Source organism: Stylophora pistillata, chromosome 3 (assembly GCF_964205215.1).
Source record: "Stylophora pistillata chromosome 3, jaStyPist1.2, whole genome shotgun sequence".
Classification (NCBI taxonomy): Eukaryota; Metazoa; Cnidaria; class Anthozoa; order Scleractinia; family Pocilloporidae; genus Stylophora; species Stylophora pistillata.
The window spans coordinates 28370272-28396311 of NC_142521.1; the positions used below are offsets into that span (position 1 = coordinate 28370272).

The following is a 26040-nucleotide window of genomic DNA, read 5'->3' on the forward strand; positions in this document are numbered from 1 at the left end:
CTCCATTTCGGAAACAAGTTGGTAACCTTGCCATTTTCTGGCCCTTTTCATTGTAGCTCCTCGTCCTTTGGACATATCTCAAAGAAGTGGAAAAACAGGTATGAAACTCAATAACAACACAGTAAGAATGCTAAGTAAGATCCAAACTGACAGCGTCCGACTCAAATTTTTGGTACACTTCACGTCAAACCACCGTCAGTGACAAAAAACAAAGTTTAAAAAGAATGAGGAGGATTGGGCTTGAGTTCGCCAAATCTTCCCTCGTTCAACCTGAACTTCCCTCCTAAATGTGCATTCACGGTTGAGATCTCATACACAAAAGGAAAAACATTAAGAGACCAGCAAAACTTCTAAGAGGTATAAATTTATTCCTGAAATAGCACATACATTGAAAATCAGATTTTTGTTTACGAGGTGAAAAATCACTTGCTCTTAATGTCGACCAGCTCGCATTACAAAGTACATTTATAATATCCTATACCACAACTAATAGATAATGGCATATATATTAAAAAAAAAAAAAAGCGATGTACGCGTGCCGTGACGCGTTCTTGACGGCGACACCCACATTGAGAGGACGATGAAATGGTAACTTAGCAGAATGGAATAGGTCGTACGATCGCACCACCACACTTACACGGCAAGTCGATTTGATGACTTCCTTTGTGTCACAAATGAACTACGCGTGCCATTATTTCTCTCTAAGCACTTCCAGCTTTATAGCCTGGTCACATGCAACCACCCCTCTCTTTCAGTGCATAGTTAATTTTCAATCATCATAAAGTTCAATTCATGTCATGCAGCCATGCAACTGTAAATAATATGACTATTAATTATTGGCTTAGTGGTGGTCATTGTAGCATAATTTTCCATAGAATGAGACCATGAACGCATGCGCAACAAGCACTATGGAAACTTAGGAACCGACGTTTCATCACGTTTTTCTTTTATTATACCCTCACTACAATTGTTTAACCATTTTATCGTTCCTGTTTTCACAACTAGCATTTTCACGAACCTACTAAAATGCTACCTTTCGCAAGCACTGTCCCTATTAATGACCACAATGCCAATACCAGCGGAAAGCTGAATTAACTTAACTTACAAATAACGGAACCTTACTCTGAAAGCAACTGAAAAATTACAAAATGTAGCAAATAGAAAAAAATATAAAAACAGTCAAAAAAATGTCTCATACTGTGTCAAAAGTTTTATTATCAAAACTACATCTTATATCTAAATGAAACTATCTCCATGAACATCCCAACACCTTTGATTTTTTTTTTTTTTTGCACGATTTCTTAGGAAAAAATAAATTACGACTCAGAGTGAATCATTATTCTGTTTGAGAGGATTCTTTCTTAATGACCAACTAGTTTCAAAGGTCACACGACATTTAAGCTGCACAACAGGAAATCTCTCAGCTTCGAAATTCTAATGCTTACATAATTTGTCTACAACGAAGCCAGCATGAATTTTTCTTGTTCTTTTCTATACTTTTTTACCTTTTTTTTTCTTTTAACGTAAGAAAGTTGAGAAGAGATGACAAATGCTTGCAAGGACTCCTCTCAATTTAAGTCAAACGCGAAAGCACTCAGGAAAATTAATTTCCACGGCCAAAATGAAGGCGGGAACGCGAGAACCTGCCAAATAAATCTCTTTAAATATTTAAAAATAGCCATTACATATATATGATCAGGTTGATGCGCCTTCATTCGCTATTTCTCGCGATTCGTCGATCAATCCGCGTGCTTAACGAGAAATAGCGCGATTTTCGGGTAAAAATACTTGGATACCACCTCGTTAGGTCTAAGGTCCAGTAAAATTATTTGATTCACACACAACAGAAAGAAACATGAAATACCACTAGGTAGCTCTAAATCTAATTAGGTTTAAATCTGGCTATTAGAGAGCATCAATTTCTAAGACCAATATTTCCTTGCGTCGTTACCAAATAAACAAATTAAAGACAGACGTCATTGTTCCAACCAATGAAAACGTGGATCGACATCACTGCGTAAAAAATTACGTCATCTAACGCAAGAATGAATACTTTACGTCACTGAGCAACACCACAAACCACTGACTAGTTGCGGGCTCCTTCATAACACGAAGAATCCATTTGGACACAATTTACCAAGAAATCCCCAAGCAAAATAAAACCAATAATCTAAACTAAAAGTCAACAAGAACTAGAAATAAAAAATCTAGTATTTCTATTGATGCCCCCTTCAACCTTCTACTTACTTCAAACTTTTCACTTTTTTTTAATTTTCTAAACCTCTGACGTTACGAAATGAACTGTAGTTTGAGAGTAATATAATCTACTATTAGAAAGTAATCTTTGCAAACATAGATCTACCAGGTAAACCAAAGTCTACTTGAATTACAAAAGCTGTCATAATCATCCCACCAATAACATTTTACCGGTAGAAGGCAGGAACAGAATGTTACCCATTCTTCTCTCTTTTTTCTATGGCGCACCATGGAGCACACAGTACGGTTTGCCGCCATATTGATAAAATTGATTTCCTTCTAAATGTTTAATGCAACCTGGGTGCTGTTAGCAATAGAGTAAAAAGGAGAAAAAGGAAAAATAAATTAGTCTCCGACTGTCACAAAAAAAAAAAACTGTTTAATCAACACTTTGAAGGCAGCGTTCAACTGCCCTGTTTAAGTCACTGTGTCTTCCCAGACAAGTCCATTTTTAGTTTGAATTTACCGCGAAATGGGATTCCCCATGGAAGCCCTTCGACCAGTCACACCTAGCGCGTGGTTAATTTCCCGGGAAAAGATAGTCTAAAAATAAAGCGCTCTGGGTTAATTTCGTGACATAGGCTCAGTATGGAAGTTGAACGCTCCAAGTAATGGTTCCTGCAGCAGTAGATTCCAACACGGATACTGCTCTCCCACGAAATGTGAACTTTGCGGCAGTTTCAGTGGTCAGACTAATTTATGATACAACACCTACTAGATTATTTCGCACATTTGTTTCTGTAAAACAGCCATCAAGACGAAACTTATCTTGCAGTAAAAGCGACTAAGACTGCTGCTTCTACCCCCTAGATGGAATAGCGGGGACCCTCAAGCGTTTCGTCTTCTCGACCTCTGGAACCCAGACCTCTTCAACCCGGAGTCAAGCGCGATGACCGTTAGTCAACCTTGTCACCCACATCCTTGACTTAAGCACGCGTCAAATGATGCCTTACCTGACACTTGAAGCAGGATGCATGCCAAGGTTCTCCCAACGCTTCTACCCATCGTTCGCCTCCACCGATCGGCCGATGACACAGTGCACATTTTACGCAAAACAGTTTCTTATAGTCCTCTTCACAATATGGTTTTCCCCGATCAACATTGAAGCCTTCGGAACCGATTTGCTTGCCGCAATGACTGCAGATGAAGTGCTCCGGATGGAATGTCTTCCCCACAGCTTGAACGCAAGGCTGCGAAAACGAAGTCATTGGAAAAAACGTCACTCAACTTTTGGCTTGATTCGAACGCGACTTTCACACAGGCTAATTTTAGAGCACTTCGCACATGTCAGTATCAGTTCTAAAAAAGTGCCAACAAAGAAGAAATAGCATTAAACGAAAGACAAATTTTGTTTGCTTGGATTCACTTTCGCTTCGACAACTCTGTAAAATTCCAAGATCTTTCAACAGTTATCATCAATTTAGCGTCTGCAGTGGTGTCACTGTCTGAACCTCAAGGACAAAACCAGTGGAGGACGAACAGAGCAACCTTAAATTGCGCACAAGTTTAAGGTGGCAAGAAAATATTGACATCTGAGCTGTTCAAAGGCTGTCCCTCAAGGTCTTTGATGCAGAGTAACGGTTTGCCATCAAGCACAAGATAAAACTACAAAGTATCATTACAAAGATCTAATGAGGAACTTAGAGACATTCTTTACACTTGGTTGTGACACAAAAATGATTCCTCCTAGAGATAAAGAGCCTTGTGTATCAATATTCACATTTTGCAAAAGAAATATGTGCATCTTGAAAATTTGGCCCTATCTGTTTAAATCTTCTCTATCTTCAGTCATCTTTGTTCTTTCTTGTGTTATTCTTGCCTGTTTTGTATTTTTTTCTCCCTTGCCGATTTTTTTTTTTTTTTTTTTTTATATTTCATGTTCCAGGTCTTTTAAAATCGACTAAAACCAACGCAAGATTGCTGCCATTGATATTCAAGACCCCAGGTGGAAAGTAGAATCGTCGCCACAATTGTTGCAAATTATGACTTAAACCTCCGAAAACGTCCGAAAATGTTCCGGCAACTCACGTCGACAACCGAAGAATTGCCATCACAACAAAAAGTCCAATACAGTATATTTTTGACGACGTGTTATGAGGAAAAGCTAAATTTAATAACTGAAAGCAGGAGATAAAACGTACAAAGCTTCATCAGTAACTTAATTTCAAAACTTTAAAATAAATATCTGTAACGTAAATACAATTACTTTGAAAAATATATTACTCCTCGCGTTAAAAAATAGGTTTTTTTTCTTTCGGGCGTTAACAATATATTCTTGTCGAAGGACAAAAGAGTGTGATATTATTAACATGCAAATGAAGGGAAAAAATAAGCTTTACAAATCGATTCAGATTTCTAGCTTTCCGACTGTGGTCTACACATAGATAAAAAAAAATAAAACTGCTATTGATTCACATGAAACTACACTTTCAAACATCAACAGCACCTAATGTTTTTCAAACTCTTCTAAACTGCACAAAACAAAAAAGCGTTTCGAAAACTACTTCATTCAGATTTCTCGCTTTCCGACTATGTTGTCAACACATGGGTACAAAAATAAAACTGCCTTTGATTAACATGAACCAATACTTTGTATATATTTCTGCAAAATCACCAGCAATTCGTGTCTTCAAACTCCTCTAAACTGAACAATACAAAAAAGCGTTTCTAATTCTACTTCATGTGAGTATAAAATTATGAACTTTACAACCAAAATGATTGAGGAACGTCTTTACTTTCTACGTTAGACTCGAAAGTTTCGATGGTTCTCTAAGAATTTTGAGTATCTTCCATAAGATACACACTAAAAAGTTTGTAGTCATTAGTTAACTTCATGGAAAATAATGAATAAATGAAAATCAACTACGATACTACTAACTAATACGACTAATAAGACTTGTGCTGGAACCAGCGGGTCTACTATGAATTTTAAAGCTGTCTTTGTAAAAACTCTCTCTATGAATAAAAAACTAGGACACCAAATGATATTCCCGTCAACTAACTTAATCCACTTTGACCACACTACAGCGCAAGTTAACTGTGCCTCGGAAATTGCTCTCAGTTCCCCTTGCCCCTCCCCGGTTGAACTCCAACAGCCTATACTAGGCTCCAGAGAGTGAAAAATATGGAAGACTGCAGAACATAACAGTGAGATGCTTCTCGTTTGGACCCATAGTGCAAGACTAAAAATCGAAGAAACGAGCACAGCATCCATGACTGCATTTGTGCTCGATAACTGTGCATCTTTAACCACAAATCACCGTGACTAGAGGGGACTAAACGTGAGAAAAAAAGAAAAGAAAAATCCGCTGAAACGCTAAGCGCACTATTCACTTCAGCAATTCCAGAAACTTTAAAGCGATAACCATTCAAAGGTACTCTACTCAGCTTAATCGTCATGGTTTTTTCAAATCTAGTTTTTCTACAGATGAACGCTCGCTCAATTGAAACATCACTACTTCTCAAACGGGTAGTAGGTGTATTTTCGTCCTTTAAGCCGTTGTTGACAGTTGGCCAGAAGGTAACTAGCATGGCGTGTTTCGTTTCTTGCCTGGTCGATGGCATCATGTAGTTGATTGATGTAGATCTTTAGAGGCAACAGCCTCCTCTCTGCTCGACCGAACCGTTCGTTGCTATCTGCAATGTAATCCTCCATCAAATTAATCTGAAGGAATTTGTTTTCTACAGTGGCACCTTTCTCCTGACACGTGCTTCCAAGATCTTTCATTCGCTTGCGATACATTTCCAACATGTCCTGCAACGTGCGTTTGCGCGAGTAAAGCTCGCGCTTTCGGTCTTCCGCGTTTTGAAGCGCGGACTGGATGACAACAGCGCGGTGCGACGCTTCGCGAACGCGCTGCATGGACGCCTCCCTGGCTGCCTTCACCTCCGTCAGTTCATACTCGATGTTCCTAATGTTTCTCAAATCGTCTGATTTTTGGCGCTCAATCTTGTGGTTTACCTGCCAGCTCTCATTAAGAGATCTGTATTTACTATCTAATCTTCTTTGTTGATTCTGAACACGATCTTCTAGCTTAGTCACCTTATCCTCGGCTATAAACCTCTTGCGCTCGAGTTTTGCCAGTAAAATTTTGGCTTCTTTGAAGCGTTTAACCGCAGGAGGAATCGCTTCTTTGGCTTTAGCTTCACGTTCAGTGGCACTACGAAGAGCTTCTTTTAATGACACGACTTTCTCCCGTATCGACCCCACACCAGGTTCTGCGCGAGTATTGTTTAAAGTTTCAACCTTGGAGGTATTTGAAATTCCCGAGGAGGCCGGCAAACTGTTCTTACTATCAGAGGAGGTTCTTTTTTGAAGACAACTCACTCCATAGACAGGTGTTGGATAACTTGACTGAAAGCCATTCGTCAATTTAGCCTGGTTTTCCTCCGGTTCCTTCTTTAAAGTTAACGCATTGTTAAATCGTTTGTTTTTCGATTTTGCGGCGACTTCTGCTGGATTTTTGGAATTCATGGAACCCTCGCGTATTGCCTTAAGCATCGCACTTGACGGTGGAGGAACCGCTGGGGGGCATGAATGCAGGCTCTTTGGCTGCAAATTTAGGAAAATAAACACATCGCGTCACAAAGACTTAAGTCAAACGCTATAATGACTACGAAAGGTTCAACTTATACCCCGAAGTCTGGCCGAGCGACCCACGAAAGAAGTTGCTGAAACGAGTCGTACTGAAAATTTGTCGATAAAATGGTGCAGTGCTGTGCAGGTGAAAGGCAGGTTACTCGGTTATATTAAGTTATTAAGTTATTTCTTTTTTAATTTAAGTGCCCGTATTTGTTACACAGCATTTATAGCATTATCTTCGTTACATTGTTACTTACGGCCCTCGCTCGCCCTCATTCAGTAACACACCATTTATAGCATTATCTTCGTCATACTATTACTTGAGGCCCTCACTCGCTCATTCGGATGACGATGTTAAGGGCTTCTTAAAGGCTTTCTTATTTTTGTTCTTTTTGGCGGGAAAATTAAGCGTGCAACAACCAATCAGAGACAAACAAACGTCACCGTGGAATGGCTCCACAAAGATGCAACTGATCTACCTTCGAGGAACGAAATTGGTGTGTTCACTTTGGCGGTTATTTGTGGTTATATAAGGTATTTAAAATGCGAGAAGTTAAGTGCATTGTTATAAAGCTACAAGAGATAACTGAGCTATGTTGTCGCTAAGTGCTTTACATATAATGGTGTGGAACAGACTTTGCTTTCATTGGCTACGTCTTAAAAACTTAGGTTTTCCCACAAAACAGTGCGCATGGTTCCTTTCTCTGGACACAACTAAAACTTTCGAGCACCAGTTAGAAGTTTCAAAACCTCGTCTCACGCGACTGTCAAATGATGTACACGCCTTGAAAAAGACGTCGTTGTCCCACGCACGGAATATGGTCAGTCAACCGTTCACTTTTCTTCAGCGAGGGAAAACAGACGAACCTCATAGGTCACGTCAAAAGGGGGGCTTTCTGTAACACAACTAAAGCAGAGGTTCCTCCAGTATTCCTTTCGTAGCATCATCTCCTTCTCAGCCAATGTAATTCAAGCAACTTTATTCCACTGTAATGTCACCGAAGTGGATTTCCTTGGGGCCAGCACAGGGGGGTAACTACAGGCTTGTTTAATGTTAATCTTTTCTAAAAGTAGGGCTGGTGTGAAAAGACAAACTGAATCGCTTGCTTTAGCGATAAATTTATACACACCTATCAACCATTTTGGAAGAGACAGTGCAAAAGCTTGCTCAGTTTCTGCTGTCCGCTTAGCGCCTTCTTTAATCAGATTTAATAATTTTGCCTCTTTTCTATAAAAGACCAATTTCACATATTTTTTTTTTACCTGTGAATATTTGCCTTGCACATTAACACACCGCGTGCAGAAAACCACACCCTACCAAAAACCTCTGACCTAGCACAGTCACTCAACTACTTCAATTCAAACTTTCTGTGCAAAACAGACGTTCCCCTCTTTCGACTCTTCTCAAAATTCTCATGAAACATTACCATAAGAGCTACTTTACAATTGCGCAGGTCAGTCACATGACTGTAACATTATTTTAAGACAACACTTAGACTCCAGTGGAATAAGTACAAATCTAAAAATGCCATTTATTACATAGCCCTAACAGAACTAGATATCTTGGAGAGTTAAGCGTGGTTTCAGACAGACATTTCTTCTTTTAAAAACAAAAACACTGACCATACTCTTATGGCCACCTTGCAAATTTTCTCAATGTAAAGTGCACAGCATATTAATGTTTAAGAGAAAAAATGACTTACGTTCAGGACAATGCAGACAATGAACACCACAATAGGTGATAAAAGTGTAATGTGCTTTACAAAACTGGACTGGGGCAAAAATTTTTAAGTCTAAATGCAAACTACATTTTTTTCTAATTCTGTGTTTTATGACATTCCATTTCAAAATCTGAGGGACCAAAAAGGGCAAAATTTCATAGCATTCTTTCAATCGATATCTCTCGGCCAAACTTAGGAAAAACATGTTTATGCAGGGAGATGGAGGCACATGCAGATGACAGATTATAGTAGATTATTTCTTACCCTTAAGAGAACGTACAATTTCATCTCAAAACCACAACTGAGAATTCTTCCCTTTTTTTTCAGTTTGCAAAAGAGTTCTGATTTCCAGATACCTCAGAAAAATGCTCCACAGAATTTTTCATTTTTCTTTAGGTTCTCAGAATGTCTCAAGGCCAAATGAAACAGTGGGATTCTAAGCAACCCAAGAGCACATATCCACAGTGTTGGAGAACTGCTGTACTGGCTGTGTCAAAGGCTGATATAAGGACCATTCCAAAAACATACTTTACACAAGTTTAAGAGGAGTAAATGAAGTCCATCATTAAAATACAAAATATATGCAACATTGAATTGTTATTTCCAGGTGAAAGTATGTGTGCTTTCCCCTTAAACTTACCTTGCAGTAACAACACACCAATTCGCAGGCTAATTGTAAAACATCAAATAACCCCATGAACAGAGCATATATCTTACTAAGAGCACTTTCCAAAAAGAGAGAGACTCATTTAAACCCCTGTGGAAAATCCACCAATTTCCTTTTATCATTTTATAGGCAGTGGAGAAATTCCACCATGATAGCATTTCAAACATTCTTTTCTTTATGGGAGCATTGGCACTCTTCCATAAAAACAATACACAAAAACCATTGATTTGAGTTGAAATACAGCACCTTAGTTCGAGTGCATGATGATACATTTGACCAAATTCTCTCAAATAGCAGAACTAATGTTAACTTTTCCTTCCATGCATGATGCATCCTTCCAAAGTCACACTACTACACAAGGTAAATTGCCAAACACCAGCTAAGTGGCCTGCACCACCAGAGCATTCCTTGGTTTCTATAGCACAGAGTTGCACAAGGAGTATTGCTGCTCCCTTTCTGTAAGATGCTACCCCATTGCAGGTTACCTATCAGTATTTCACCAAGCTTTCCTGACAGTTAGCCAATAATCAAGTTTATTACACGACTCGGGCAGTCAGAGGGCCAATAACTAAAATCAACCAATCAAAATGCTCTGTTGCCGGTCCGATATTCTCTAAGTATTGGACCGGGCACTGTCCCGAATGGTCCCGAATGATACCGCATTTGTGTCCCTCTGAACTTCAGTCGTATAATAAATCTCTTATTAACCAAGCTTGCTTGGGGCCGTACTGGAAGAATATTGGCCCTCGGTCTTTTTTGTACGGACCTCGCTGCGCTCGGTCCGTACTGTCAAGACCTCGGGCCGATATTCTCCCAGTACGGCCCTCACGCTTGGTTAATAAGATATATATATCCTTGGATGAAAAGAGCAATGGGAAGATAAAGTGTCTTTCCCAAGAACATGACTCAAAGACCCCTTGTATGACAGTGATCCTTGCAGTTATGAAAACTACTTAATATATAGTCATGATATAGGGTCTGGAAAAAAATTTAAGGCCTGGCTCCCAGTTAGCGTGTCAGCTCAGTTGATAGAGCACTGCACCAGTATCGCAGAAGTCATGGGTTCATATCCCATATGGGCCTGAATTTTCTTTAGGTCTTATTTTCACTACTATATAAGCAGTGTTTATCACTGCCAGGGTCGCTTTCATACATTTCTTAAAACTGCAGTACACATGATTTTCATATATTCATATTCTTTAACACTGACCCCCCCTTTTTTTTGTCGTCACGATAAGAAAGCCTGATGCACCTTTTATCTCAACCAAGCATTGCTACCTATTGCTCATTAACTATTAGATAATTTAGTTGTTTAAAATAGTCATAAAACTTCTTTTAAATTATCAATGCATTTTTTGCCAATGATCTTTCTTTGGATTGGTAAACAAGACCAACAAAAAGCAATTATTTTTAGGACTATATCTTACCATCATTCCCTACGAACACATGCATGCAATTAACCAAAATTATATACTCACCCCAACTATAGGCTGCTTACAAGTTTCACAATGAGGAGCAAAGAACTTATTGAAGTCTTTTTCACAGTAAAGTTTTCCGCCTTCCTCAATGAAGCCCTGGTTCTGTAGCGAATCACCACATCCATCACACACAAAATGATGCGGATGCCACGCTTTACCAATTGCACTCACAAAAGGTCCACTGTTTTTACAAGAACAGAAAACAACTAGTGATGAATGACAACTAGAACTGAAAGGCACTGTGAAACACTCATCCGAGTTGCAAGGTTGCAGGGTTGCAGGGTTGCAAGGTTGCAGGGTTGCAGGGTTGCTTTCAGTTCTCTTCCTTAAATGTACTTATTCCTTTGACTACCAACATCTGATTGATAACCTCTATTGTGGTTGCTACAGTCATAACCACAACCAGAAGAACGTAAATTATCCACAGGCCCAATCAGAAATCAAAATATGAATAGCATCATGAACAGCAAAACATGTTTAACCAATCATATCTGGTTTTAGCTTTCCATCCACTAAATTAACAAAATTATCCAAGTGTTGAAAATTTCAGGCACTGGATCGAAATTAATTGCTCTGAAGAAATGCTCTGGAGTCTTGACTATAGTATCTTAGCCTCAAACAACTTACAAAACTTCCTCTCCACATGCATCGCAGAAAGGTGTTCTGGTCTCCTCCACTGAGTGTGCAGAAGGGGGCTTTGAAGGCGTTCTCTTCCATTCAGGCTGCCCAGGGGATGATGTAGGAGAGACTGCTGCAGGAGAGGCAGATGATGGAAGCTTCTGTGTTGGATGCCGGACTGGCTCAGGTGGCTGGTTCATCTGAACCATCCCTGGCAATGCAACAGGCGCAGGTTGGCCAGGCCTGGCCATAACTGGTGCAGGTGGAGCAACTGGCATATCACGGGCAGGTTTAATAACAGGTGGACTAGGTCTGTACATTTTGGGTAGTGGAGTGTTGGAAGGCTTAGAGCGATCTGACTTCTGCCTGTCAAAGACACTCCCTGGAGCATCTATGAGGAAAATAATTGTTCAGCAGTTGAAGAAATATATCCTATTCTTCAAGATGATATCATTCTCAAAACCCTATGCCACAGATAATACACAAAAAGTAACATCTCCTACAGGGAGGATATGCCAGGGAATTTCTCAACAGACATTACTTTAATGTGATGCAGATGATCATTGAAGCTCAGGTAAACATGACAAAATGTAAAGGCACAACTTGTACCAATAGAAATAATTTTAGCCCAAAAGTTACTTCTCAATAAAGAGCATCAGATCAAATGTGCTGACTTTTCAGTTTTTGCTTGTATGGCTTCATTGACAACCTAATTTAGTCATCTTAAAACAACATTGCAAATAAAGGCATTCAGTGTGACCATACTTAGTAGAGGGAACTGGTTAGGAAATGTGGCAAACTTCAATCGGATAGGTTATTGTTTGATTTTATCGAGGTCACATGACAATGACCCTGTACACATAAATCCAAAAAGGCACCGTAGGCTTGTTTTGACAGTAACGTAGCATTTAATTTTTGGATTTTTTCCGTGATCAAGCGACATCTTCCCTTCAAAATATAGTTAAAAATATTAGTTAAGTCAGTGGTCATAATGCCAGGTGAAAATTGTTCAGTATTTGGCTGTGGAACGTGTAGGAAAAGTAAAGGAATTGGAATCTGGAAACTACCGGCGCCACGAAATGCAGAATACAATAAGTGGTGAGAAGACTGGCTCAACGAGCTCACTAAAACTAGAGTTGTTGACTTAATGTTACTTATTGACAGATTGTTGCAGGCTCTTAATTCTAACTATATCTGCCTTTCTTGTTCTTTGCTGGGTCGACAAATTTCCTTTCATAGTGCTTTTGTCTTCATTTGTTTACATTGAATTTTTGTTTCTGTATAACATCTTTGGCCAGTGAAAAACACCGTAAAGGAACATATAAATGAATAATGCTGTCCAATACATCTTTTGCAATGCTGTTATCTACCACTATGTCCGAGTCCAACAACATGGTATTATATGCTGAGACCAATTGAACATCACAAGCTGATTTGGATTCAATCTTTGCATTGTCAATCTTCAGCTGGAGACTTCCTGAGATCAGAATCCTAAAATTATGTTCTATTCTCTTAAAAATTGTTTGAGGTTGTTTAGAAATAGCCCAAAGTCCACCTCGGTTTAAAGATTAAATTATTTTTTGACTCTCTGCAACATGCAAATCTCTTGCTTGCCAGCTTTCAGTATTGAAGCCGTTTGTTCAGTATGTGCTGTGGGATTGTATACATTGTTCACCTTGCTATAAAGCTTGTGCATTACATATCCTCCAATATATTGTAACCATTTCTCTATCACACAGTTTAGTAGGGATATACACGCTATGCATAATGAAAATTTGCTTGGGAAGCCTGGTAACAGGTTCGCATGAAAGCGAGGTCGGTCGGGCCACTCTGTGTTTGCAAAGCTGAATCTCTTAGAATTTGTGTCATTTTTCAACACTTTTGGTTTAATTTGTGTATTTGCCGATCGATGCCTTTGAACTGTTGTGTTCCCCAGTGTACCTTCAAGGGTTATCGGAATGCAGGAGGAGACAAAGTTTCTTTTTTTAACTTTCCAAAGGACCCTAATTTATGTAAGAGTTGGATTCATGCGATTCGAAGAGATCCTGGAAAGGATTTTCAACTCACTGGTCGTACGAAGGTTTGCTCAAGGCATTTCAAGACGACAGACATGAAAACAACCCTGGCTGGAATTGTAAAATTAAAGCCAGGATCCATACCATCCAAGTTTGCTTGGTCTTCTCAATCGCCAAAAAAAAAAAAGTCACCAAGCAAGCGTCGAGAACCCTCAACACGACTGAAAGCTTCTAAAGACGTCATCCCGAGAGAAGCTTCGACAAGCAAATTTGTTCACGAATTTCTCGAGCCGACGATAGAGGAAACTACTCGCAGAGTACAGGAGAGATAATACAAAATTGAAAGAAGAAGTATCGAAACTTCAAATTCAGCTTAATGAACTTCAAATAGCGAAACAGCAACAAGAAAAGGCGAACAGACACCTCATGGCTGAACTCTGGTCAGAGCGTCGTGAAGCTCTCGAGACTCTGTTTAATCATGAAGCCGAGAAAGAGAGGATGGAAAAGAAATGCAGTCTACTCGAGAAAAAATTACAAGATGCTGAAGCAAAGCTTTTCAAGTTGGATAATTTGAAGTCGGATGAGAACATAGCTTTTTATACAGGTTTTCCTAACTACAGCACACTCCTGGCAATATTCAAGTTTTTGAACACAGGAGACAAAGGGGAAAATGTGAGATATTATTCATCTAACAAGAACGAGGTCACTGCTGACTTTTATCAAAACCAGGAAGATGAGGAGGAGGAAGAGGCATCCCAAAACACTAAAAAAGGAAAAGCTGGCAGACCAAGAAAACTGGCAGTGATTGATGAATTTTTCATTGTAATGTGTAGACTGAGAAGGGGATTTGCTGAACTTCATTTGGCCAATCTGTTTGGAGTGTCTCAGTCGACGATCAGTACATTGTTTACAACATACATCAATTATATGTATTTAAAAACTGGTCAGGTTAATATTTGGCCCTCAAGGGCGATTGTAAACAAAACAATGCCAGATATCTTAAGGAGAAGTATCCTAACACGAGAGTCATAATTGACTGCACCGAAATACGTTGTCAAATGCCAAGTGGACTACTGCTAAATTCAAAACTGTTTAGTTCATACAAAAATCATGTTACCTTCAAAGATCTTGTTGGCATCGCACCAAATGGCGCCATCACATTTATCAGTCAACTATATACCGGAAGCATATCAGACAGGGAGATTGTCACGAGGAGAGGGTTTTTGGATTTAAATTTTGACGAAGGATATGCTGTAATGGCAGATAAGGGTTTCACAATAGAAGATATACTACCATTAGGAGTGTCTCTTAACATCCCTCCATTTCTTGGAGAAAATGCTCAAATGTCAAAGGAGAATGTAATCACAACCCAACAGATTGCAAGTGTCAGGATCCACATAGAGAAGGCGATCAATTTAATCAAGAACTACCATATTTGGGATGGTGAAGTGCCACTGAATCTTATAGGACTGCTCAATCAGATGTGGAGTGTATGTGCATTTCTGACTAATGCACGCAATCCACTTATTTCAGTCTAGTAGAGTGATTTTCATGGAAGTATGAAAATCTTTGAGACCTTTCATCTAAGTACTAAACATGTGAACAATAAGATGTACTAAATAGTACATTTTCATGACATGTCATGTCATCCTCCGAGTCTAGTTGTGTGGTATCACTGCATTCATATAAGGAAAATTTACAAAGCTTTAGCATTAAAGCTAAAACATGATTGCAGAGTCCCACTTTACCAGCCACGCATGTGCAAGATGCTTCCTTGCCTTCACCAGTTATGAGGTCAAGAGCTACTTTCAACTTGTGTGGAGCTTCATTTTTTTTAAAACTGTGGTAACAAAGCGACTTAAAATAGAAATAGGGATTGTCACTTGCAGCTTCTATCTGTTTCAGATACTCGTCAAGCAAGAAGTTCTTTGCCTTTTGAAATCCAGTAGGAAGAGAATGGCCTTTACCTCGAGGATCGATGATTTTACCGGTTTTTCATATATGCGCATCCAACTCTGCCCTGCTAAAAGCTGGCATTTTCTGTAAGCTGGATGACCAACCATCCGCTGGAAACTTGACTGCAGCAGGACTGCTCTTAGGTTGTGTCTGGATGGCATTCCCCTGTTCTCGTCGCTGTTTACGCTTCGTATATAATTTATTTTCGTCTGGATCGACTACATTTTTGTCTTTTCCAGTCTTGATATACTCTTCCACCCTTCAAATTGAACAAAAAAAATTTCAAATGTTTCATTTACATATACGTATCCTGGTTCGTATCCAACAGTTAATTAAGGTGCGGAACCGCACTTTCAATCAAAGACGATCGAGTCTGAGCGATCTATAACTTTACATTCCGAATTCAATATCTCTTTGGATCAATTAGAACATTTTATGAGTTTTCTTTCTTTAATGGACAATAATATCTATGAGCTTCTTAATACTTTAAAAGTAGAATCAATTGTTGTCATCTCACCTTTTAACAAGTTGGGCTTTCATCTTTAGACCTTTGGCGGGATCTCCTCTGCATTTTAGCCAGAATTTTAAGTCTTGAACTTTTAAATTAGCTGGAGCTCTCCCACTTAATGATGAACCAGGAATATCTGCTTCTGAGAGCTTTAAATTGTTTGAAACCGAGCTCATTATGTGTTACTTGCCAGGTAAAAGTATCCGAAGAAACACACAGTGGCCCGACCGACCTCGCTTTCGTGTAAACTTGTTACCAGCCTTCTCAAGCAAATTTTCATTATGCATAGCGTGTATTGGGGTTTGGTGATTCATCTTTCTGTTTGCTGTGAGCTATCAATCAATCAGCCAGTTTGGTACTAAGCAATGTTGTCGCATTACTTAACCCCACCCCACAAAAATCTTTGTTAAATCGAGGCCTATTCTTGAATAGTACTTTGAGTAGAATTGTTCTGCATTTCCAGTTTTAAACAAATGCATATACATGGATTCTACTGCTGAGAAGTCTATAAATTATTTTCTTCATCCCAGGCAATCGTATATCTTTGTAGCTCTTCTCTTACGCTTTGAGGGTAGATTTTTCTTTCAATTATTTTATCTCATGCTTTTATTGACAACACTTCGAAGTCTTCAGCAGTGAATTTGGCTTCTTGAGTCGGTTGATTTCCCCGCCATTGTTCTTCGTTATGCTTTACTGTCTTGTGTCTTTTTAATCCAGCCTTAGTCTTGCATTTCTTTTGGCACAACTCGCAAACAATTCCTTCTTCATATTGAACCTAAAAATTGAAAGACTTTCAGTAAAAAAATATGTTTTACTACTACTGATGCCGCTGCTGAGGGCATCAATAACTGCAAAGTTTTTGGGCGAAAATAACGTTTTAAAGGCTTCTCAAAGACTTACAGAGTCAGCTGCTTTGACAAAGTGCTCTTGTGATTCTTCCTCGTTTTCCAAAGTTTCCAATATGGCATCAAAATCATCGCCAAAGAAAAATAAGTCGTTTATGTCCACCATGTTGTTTTGGTTCTGCGCAGGGTCATTGGTCACGTGACGTCCAATTGAAGCTCAGGGGACAGACAATAGGCCGCCCCTTTGAAGTTTACCACGTTTCCTAACCAGTCCCCTCTACTAACTATGGTGTGACAGGATTGAACATTAAGAAATATCACTTAGAGTTTCCTCCTTCTTTAAGCATGATTAGCCAGGTGAGTTGTTTGCACCAATTGAATGAAAGTAAAAATACAGGTGAAAAATCAACTGCCCTCTCCTGATAACTCAACACTGGAACACAATTCCCAGCTTTTTCCCAGCTTTTAAAGTTGTGTACTCGAGATTTCTCGGAGGCTACAGTACAAGAAATCTTGAAAAAATTCAAAATTTGTCATGAAAGCCTCAAAGTTATTTTTAAAAATTGGTATATTGGACATGAACTAATGTTGGCTAACAATAATCAAGCTGTTGTGGGGAATATCAATGATATGAATCTAATCCTATGACCAGCTGTTTGTTGCATTATTTCTTAATGGAGTTGTTGAGAACTGCCGTGATGAACAACCAAAAAACTTATATGTCTTCCATAACACTCAACTGAACAACTGCAGAGACTGGGGCGAAAAGCCAGAGAAAACTCAGGCTCCTTATACTTCTCTTTCTATACAAATGGGGTAAGTTTCTAACAAAGCTGTGGTGCTGCATCAGTATAGGGTAAGACAAGATACTTTGGTTTTATCAGTGGAGTTGATAATGTGAGTTGGCCACCACACGGAAATTCTAAGTGTTAAACCTTTGTCTGAGCAAATCGATTCACTCTGACCAAGGTGTATACCTCAAAATGTCAGCTCTATTATCTTTTTGCAGTGATTAACTCACATCATCACCTCAGTTGATAAGATCAAATTATCTTTTCTTTCTGCAATTTCTTTAAATTCCATTTCACCTCTGTGGATGATTACTTTATTTTTTTAATCATCAACAGGAAGAAATGCACATTTGCTTAATTCTTTTGTGATTCCACATATCAAAAACTATCTGCAGGTAAATTTAACAAAATAAAAATTATCAAATCAACCTCCTCCTTCCACGACATCCTGAAGCATTTTGAAAGTTCTTGACTGCACATGCTTTTCTGCATCCTCTTCAGGGACATCATAAGCCTCAGGGGGAGGTGGAGGTAGATCTGTTGAGAGAAACAGAAACAGTGAAAGGATTCTGCATCACCTCTAATTTATGTATACATTTTTAAAGTCTTTCTACAAAATGTAAGTTGGCCCAGCCTTAAATAATGGAAAGCTTAAGTTGACATGGAGCACTTTTAGTGTTGTAGGACCAAAACCAATGAAATCACAATGTCCAATCAGCAATGAGCCAACGAAAATTCAAAATAAGAACAATAAAACTGCTTGCTCCAAGCGCCAATAAAAAGAGGGGCACCGCAATAAAAAGAGGGGCACTGCATCTGATTGGTTGAGAGACTTCACTTATGCATCTGAGCGTGATTTCTCCTAACCAATTATAGACCAAAGCAATATAAACCAAATGCAAACCTAAGATAACTTTCAATACTTAAAAAGGGGTTGCTTCAATGACAGATTGATTGACAAATATGAAGGATAACCTGAACCTGATCCTGCTTGAAGACATAAAGCTTAAGGACACAAGGTAAAAGGGACAATTCAAGCACTTCTTACGTACCATCCTCATCAGCTTGCTGCAGATGTTTCTGAAGTCTCTTGAAAGACTTGGACTGAACTTTGGGATCTGGTGGATGACCCCAAGTTGGTGGTTCATCTGCAAAGCCCACTAATGGAAAAAACAACTACATGTAAACAAAAAGAGCTTTTGGGACTTCTAACTAAAATGGTTGGTTCACTGTAAAAAGAAAAAAAAGACTTCTGGCTCGTTTGACATGGCCTTTTGTCTCTGCCAAAAATATCCTTAAGACACAAGAATCAAAACAAAAAACAAAACAAATTATTACATTTTGGGTTTGAGATTTGCATGCTCTGAACTTAATTGTGATTACTTGGCACACAATTGACCTATCAACATCAAATAAAAGTGTTTGCAGACTCCCATGTCTAATGGCAAGAAATCCCATTTACACAATTCTCCACCCTGTTCTCTACACATTTCCTATGGTGTTGACAACAAGAATTTGTCTAACACTCAAGAGCTTTCTTAGTTAGTGATCATTTCCTTCACTCTTTTGATTCATGGGATGATACTGTAAGGAGATACTACACATAAATGTTAGTTGTTCTTACAGGGTTGCCACTCATTAGAACCCAGAAAATTCCCTGACTTTTCACTGACCTCAAAACATTTTTCACTGACCTTGAATTAAATTAATTATCAAACAGGCCAAATCCACTTTGACATTTCTCCATCGCTTTTAAGCTTTCTATCTGATTTGCTACACTCGATAGACTACTTAACAAACTTTTGTGGAACCCTCAAAACAAACTTCCCTGACTTTTCGCTCACTTTGACAAGAACTAAGATTTTCCCTGACTTTTTGCAAAATTCCCTGACTTTTCCCTGACCTTGAAAAATTTTTGTTTTTCCCTGACTTTTCTCTGACTGTGGCAACCCTGTCTAAGAGATCAATAGAGATCAATACACTGTTAATACTTTTAAAATGAGGAATCATCTTCTCACCGTCACCATCCTCGCTGATATCCAGTTTAAAACGCTGAGCAAGATCTCTGTCATCATGGCTTGGTCTTGAAACTCCACTGTCTAGGTGATCAGCACTTTCTCTAAAAACAGAAAATCCAAACAAAATTAATAAAATTCCTTTTAGAATGTACCTGGTTCCTTTACCAGTGCCAACCAAAGGTTACAAAAAAAGGTTCTCAGTGGCTCCATTAACAGAGCATCTGACTTGAAAATCAGATGGAACAGGCCGAGGTTTCAGTCCTCCTTTGTCATTGTGGTCAAAATAATATTGTCATCACCTGGCATAAGTAGCTGGATTAGGAGGCGGAGCTGGATTAGGAGGCGGAGGAGGAGCTGGAGGACCTGACAATCCCACTGGTCCAGTTTTGGCAACAGGAGCATGCTGAGCTTGGAATGTTGGGGGCTGCCAGGTTGTGCTACCTACTGGGGATGTGTGGACAGCTGTTGGAGCTGATGGCTGTGGGGCATGAGATGAAGGTGGAGGTGATGATGCACCAAAAGGTTTGGCTCTTGCATTAAATTTGTGATCCACCTTTGCGGAGTGTACAGTTTCTGTCACTACAACTGATTTAGTCCCCTCTTTCCTAACATACAGAGGGGAGAATGTATAACTTTTAACTCTGCTGCACGGATCAGTCTTAATTCAGATGCTAGTTGTTCTTGGAGTTAATTAAAGGGGTTAAATGAATCAGGAGACTGATTCATTTAACTGGAGACTTGAGCAATCAAAATTAATCGATTCCATTATATTTTGAATGTTAGTTGATTCATCTTAAAGTGCAGCACCAAAATCTGCAGTTGTCATTTACACTGTCTTTTTTATCATGTGTCAAGTTCTAGCACAAGTTAAGTTGAAGCAGAGGTTAAGTTCAAGTCATGAGTATTAGTAACCATCTTATGCTCAGTTGTACCGATTGGATATCTAAAATGTCAGAGAGGGTGGCACCAGAAATACCCTAATCATGAATGGGCATTTTTTTTTTCTATATGCTGCTACACCCCTCATTACTAGAGCCACACAAAACTATACAGTTATGACAGGATTGCTAGCTACAATTTGGATTGTCTTTTTGTAGCTATACCATGCCACAAGTCAAGTTCAAGTGTGAGCCAAGTTCAAGACATGACTATTAGCCACCATCTTCTGCTTGGTTGCATTAATTGGATATCTAAAAAGGTGTCAGACTGGGGTGGCAGGAGAAACACCCTAATCATTCATGGGCATTTTTTTTTTCCACATGCCACTTCATCACTCATCACTAGGCCCACACAAAACCGTACAGTGCTGACAGGATTGCTAGCTACACAGGCTATGAAACTTTTAGCATTGCAGGCTGGTTTCACTTTCTTGAGTAATGCAGCCAGAGACAGCTGCACAAGTCATCGCACGTGCAAGGTGAACCAATCAAGGCTTGGAAGCTATCCAACCAAATGTGGCTAATCATCATGAAACTTTATCTATTATTAGTCTATACTGATTAGAAATTATAAAGAGAGCTTTTTAAGCCATCTTTCTTTAAAAAAATGACTAAGTTTTGCATGGACACTTATTTCTTGCTCCAAACCAAGACATCTGACAATGGAAACAAAGTTCATGATTTCTGAAAAAAATTTCCAGTTCTACAGGAGAATTCAAGATTCAAAATAAAGGGAATTTATCGATGAAAGACACACTTGCATAAATTAACAAAGAGATATGGTTGCTGGGGCAAAATGAAAGCTGCCCATGTAAGAAATTGTTACACGTCTCTCAAAGAAACAAATGTATTTTAGAACCCATTTCTCATCATTGTTTAGGTCTTCTCAAAATATCACATTCTTTTAGCACGAGAAAACCAAACAAGGAATTGACATGTTCTAGAATCACCAATCCAAAATATACATGAGATAAACTTAAATCTTCACTTTCGAACCAGTAATTTTTGCCGAAGAATTACCCGCCGACAGTTGAAGGATATTCATCAGTCAAAGACGTCAAAGACTACCAAAGATTGTTTACAAAACGCCAAAGAACCTTTCGGACATACTAAAATAGACTCTTGCAAAGTCAGATTTAATCGGATCGAACCCTGCCAAAATCTTACTAATCGAGACACAATAAAATTTACATGAACTTTTGTATTTATAATAAACAAGAACTGCCCACTGAAAGAGTTATTCACAGATTTTAACACACATCTCGCTTCGAATCTGTCGGGATGCTGAAAATTCTGGAGTGCAGCAAAATCAATGTGTTCCACAAATGTACTCGACAAACTGCAACAAAAACTGCTTTATACTGTAGTTTTAACTTTCATCACGTTCCACTCACTTGATCCTAAACTGCTTTTACGAAGAACAACAAGCGAAAATAATCTCTTGAAAGCTTTTTAGAACCAGCCTCGTGAGATAGATGTTCAGAACGAACAAAGACGCTGGTCCATAAACATTTACAAGAATCTTTACTCAAAATTCAACATTGGCGTCCACTATCTGCGGAAAGCCACATCATGATCGAATTACATTGCAACCACAAGAATTGTCGTTGGTTTCACGAACCAATTCCTTTTCTCCAACGTCACAATTCTGAAGGAGTATTTCAATCTATGGTCATCTCAAATAAAAAAATTTTTCTCCATGATGGAAAGCGTTTGTTACTCGCCAAGTTAATGCAAATATAGTCGTTTAATTGTCTCCAAGTGTGAATTTATCCAAATGGACAAAACGACGTGAAATCTTCTTGAGTTGTTCATTTCACCGCAGAACACTCAGTGTACTGAAACTTGAAGAACGAATATCTTAAGAGCTGAAAGCCGGTCATAATTTTACACAGGCCTGAAAGCTATCAAAACCGTAGAAAATGCATCCAGCTAGGCATATTATCTTACCTTTGAAGCAGTAAGTCTAAATTCTGCCCAGCCCTCCTTACAGAATCCTGAGCTTCGAAATGACTCATGTTCTCTGTTGTACCTCCATTTACTTCAAGAATATAATCCCCTGATTTTATTCCAACTACATCAGCTTTAGAACCTGGTGTAACCTGCAAAGAAAAGTGTCGGAATCGCGTGCAAATCAGTAAGGTTTAGTTAAACACACAACTAACATTGCACCCTTGGTCATTCGATGAATGATTCAGCAAACTACAGCAAATGATACCTTCGAAATAGCCAAAGGACTGCCAAAATCTTTGCCACCTTGCAGTCGAAAACCCCACGGGCCACCTCCTCGGAGCGAAACCGTGTACGAAGTCCCCGCCATTTCTCAATGTTTGGAAACAGCTTCCAAATATTACGTCTACAAAACACCTCACACGACACTACATCAAAAACATTACAGTCATCCAACGCACACAGAACGAAGACCCGGGTGGAGCGGCATTCCAATTGGCTCATACACAATGGATTGATAGTTATGAAACTTGATTGGCTTCGAGACACACCTTCGGAACTTCTGTATTCTTTTCAATTTCAATCCATTCAAGCTTGCTAACTTCGTAACATTTGTTTTCCATGCTTGAGAAAACAAAAGTATTTCAGTAAAAGATGGGTTAGGAAATGGGAAAAGAACCTGTCCATATTCTATAAAAGAAAGTCCAAAATGACTTAAAGGCAACCACATCGATGTCACAAATCCACATTCCTTGCGTATTTTGAGGAGGAAGTTGTTGTAGCCCAGAGAGAGCCATTAAAGGTAAAAAGGCCATGCAGAGGAATAGCGCACATAACAGACGAGCAGTCATTCCAATTGTCCTGGGTAGCATCGGTTTTATTAGCGGTAAATCAATACGTTTATTTTTAATTTCTATTATGACTCACTACCCACCACAGTTAAAATATCACAAACACTTACCTCCAAAAACCAGACGACCATTTCAGAACAAAGTTTAGCTATATTACTCATTTTAGACCAACGCGTATTTATCCAGGTATTTCCTACTAGACGGGCCATATCTTCCGATGGTTTATTCTATCCTCAGATGAACACTATCAGCTGATTATCTGATTATGGTAATCAATTTAAACCAATCAGAATCACAGAAACACGCACATCGCTGCCATATAAATAGAAACATGATGTTTACCCAAGTCCCACTCAAATCCTCAATCAACAGGGAAGAATATTCAAATTCTGAAAAGAACATTCAAATAAGATTAAAGAGATGATTTTTGAAAGTGTCTATATAACACGGAATATTATTCATGGGGTTTTAAAGTTTTTACATTTTTTCGCAATTCATAGATACATTATTTTGATCAGTGACAAGTTCGTCGGTGGTATCTCGCCAACAAAAATAAAACACTCAAAACGAAGAACACTAAATCAAACAAGACTGGAGTACTGAATGTTCGAGTCTGTAGGAATTACTTGAAGCAATGACGCTAGTTACCAATCCCTAGAAGATGGCGTTAAATTGGTCGGGCGTTAGGCGCAGCTGGAACGGCGTTTACGGCGGTGAAAATTTGGTGGAATCGGAAATATATTTTGGACAAATTGTTCACAAAGACATCCAAAATTTTAAAGATCTCAAGGCTACATACAATCTTCCAAACAAATGAAACAAGGGAATAACCTAACTGCTGTTAGGCTCCTGATAAAAGAGATTTCAAAAGTGCCCTCCCAAAAAAATCATTCCTTGTCAGATGAATCAGATACTCTTACCCTAAACTAGATAACTTGTTATTTACCGTCTCGGGGTGAGAGGACTTTGGGGGGGGGGGGGGTATCGCATTATTTTCAGCAGGAACAGAGGGAGATTAGTCGTCGTCAACAAAGTATTGAGAGGGTAGAAAAAATTGCAGGCCAATTAACTGTTAATTTGGGGAATCATGAAAATATTACAAAGCCTTATGGGGAGAGGGGTCAGGCAAATTTATCGTGACACGATCAGAATCCTCCGAGCCCCACTGGTGGTGAATAATGACCGATCCCTTAAGATAATCTAAAAGTTTTCAGCCCTTCGTTATGGGGGAATCGCCGTAACCAGAGGGTTCGCCGGCACGCTGGACTCTGAACCCAAAAGTCTGAGCTCTGACAGGGATGGGGAGATGTTCTTGTCGTGAAAATTTTTTTCAATTCTTATCAATGAGAAGCAATCTGCAAGGGCGTTGACAGAAATAAACAGATTTTTCCCATTTTTCCTCCAACTCGTTTCTCGCTCAGGGGTACGAATGACGTAGGAGAAATATCTAAGGACGAGTAGGACGGAGAGGCCTTGGAACGAGGTTAGGCTACTTTCATCGAATCTAGGCAAATAGGAAGGTCGGCGGTTGAAGAAGAGGGGTTAATTCGATGAGTAACGGTAACTTTTTGCGTCAACACCAATCACTTATCATTATTGCCTTAGGAAATCATTACAGAACAACTTATCAAGATTGATCTTTATGTTATGCGCTTTTGCCTTTTGTCATTGTGTCGTGTAAATTCCACCTTTCATGTACACTGTTGGCATACACCAAATTTGCAAAAATATGTTCGAATTTAAGTAAACCGCAAATCAAGGCAAAGCAATATTAATTTTGGTATCATAAAAGAAAACAATTTTATTTTATTTTTTAAACTTTTATCGTTAACCCTCTTTTTCCTGGTCGTAAGGAGGTATGCACCGGAAAGCACATCATGTTCATTTAAACTGATTATTACCCTTTCAGACTTCCACTCTGGACGCCACCATTTTGAAAAGGCAGCTCAGTAACCTGGCCGTAAATGGACATTCAAATCGGGACATTCATATTACATGTTATCTTGGATATCGCAACAACAAAAAAACTCATTATTTACGGCAATAATGCCTTTTTGAGTAGCTCTATATCGCTAATAAAGATAACAAAGAGACAGAAAAAAGAGGATCAAGATTTTATATCGTCACGGGTAAGCAGCCAGGCTACTTTGCAAGATGGCGTAGTCAATTCACATTTTTGAACGGTTCGGATACTCGTTGAGATTTGAAAAATAGGTCACCGTTTATAATTTCGTATTTTCTTTGAAATGATGTCGATAAAAGGTATGTTTTCAGAAGCATACATCGCCTTGGAAATCTGTTATTGTCTCCTTAATTTAACAAATAGATTCTATGTTGCCATGCATCTGTTCAGTATTAGAGATTAGCACCGTGTTTGCGTGAAACGTGTACGGCAAGAGTGACCATGTGATTGTTTGTCCCGCCTTTTTTTCACGTTTGCCGGTTGCGTTCTGCCGTTTTTACGCGAAAGTAACATATTTCGCGTTTGCTATAAACGTGAGATTTTCTTCACTTTTTCTCTCACAGAGTAAATTAATTGCCAGAAAAAAGGCACCAAAACTATTCTTTGTAAGTCATACAAGGACGCCTTCAAGTCCACCATGACGTGACCTCACGCCAAGCTAAAGCAGCAAGGTTCACACTTTTTACGTGAATCGTAAAAAGGACAAGCTGACTTTTGCCGTTTCACGTTAACATGGTGCTAAATCTCTCTAATAAATCACAGATGACGTCAAAAAGTGGCAAGAACAAAAAAGGACAAGTGAGGCTGGGGCGTCCCCTAGATCTCTTATCTATAACTGCGCCGATCCATGGAAACATGGATACCATTAGCTTTATATGATAAA

General features: G+C 39.0%; 2 protein-coding genes across 5 annotated transcripts; both read right to left on the reverse strand.

Annotated features, from left to right (window-relative positions):
• Positions 1–346: 346 nt before the first annotated feature.
• Positions 347–22821, reverse strand: LOC111336220 (PDZ and LIM domain protein 7). 2 transcript variants are annotated; one of them, XM_022942276.2, is made up of 10 exons: positions 22612–22814; positions 22344–22495; positions 19755–20060; positions 19456–19556; positions 18490–18597; positions 17867–17974; positions 11332–11713; positions 10705–10885; positions 3210–3446; positions 347–2560 (listed from the first exon to the last, which is right to left on the reverse strand). In XM_022942276.2, the coding sequence occupies exons 1-10, from the start codon at positions 22711–22713 to the stop codon at positions 2474–2476; spliced, it is 1764 nt and encodes a 587-aa protein (XP_022798011.1). In that variant the 5' UTR covers positions 22714–22814; the 3' UTR covers positions 347–2473. The 2 variants fall into 2 exon arrangements, with proteins under 2 accessions (XP_022798011.1, XP_022798010.1); XM_022942275.2 differs by lacking the exons at positions 347–2560; positions 3210–3446 and adding an exon at positions 4348–6808 and having other exon boundaries at positions 22612–22821.
• LOC148735434 (uncharacterized) lies at positions 11726–17860 on the reverse strand. Of its 3 annotated transcripts, none has more exons than XM_088752373.1 (3): positions 16702–17860; positions 15811–16576; positions 11726–15552 (listed from the first exon to the last, which is right to left on the reverse strand). In XM_088752373.1, exons 2-3 carry the CDS (start codon positions 15975–15977, stop codon positions 15333–15335), a joined length of 387 nt encoding a protein of 128 aa, XP_088608499.1. In that variant the 5' UTR covers positions 15978–16576; positions 16702–17860; the 3' UTR covers positions 11726–15332. The 3 variants fall into 2 exon arrangements, with proteins under 3 accessions (XP_088608499.1, XP_088608500.1, XP_088608498.1); XM_088752372.1 differs by having other exon boundaries at positions 15811–17860.
• Positions 22822–26040: the final 3219 nt, after the last annotated feature.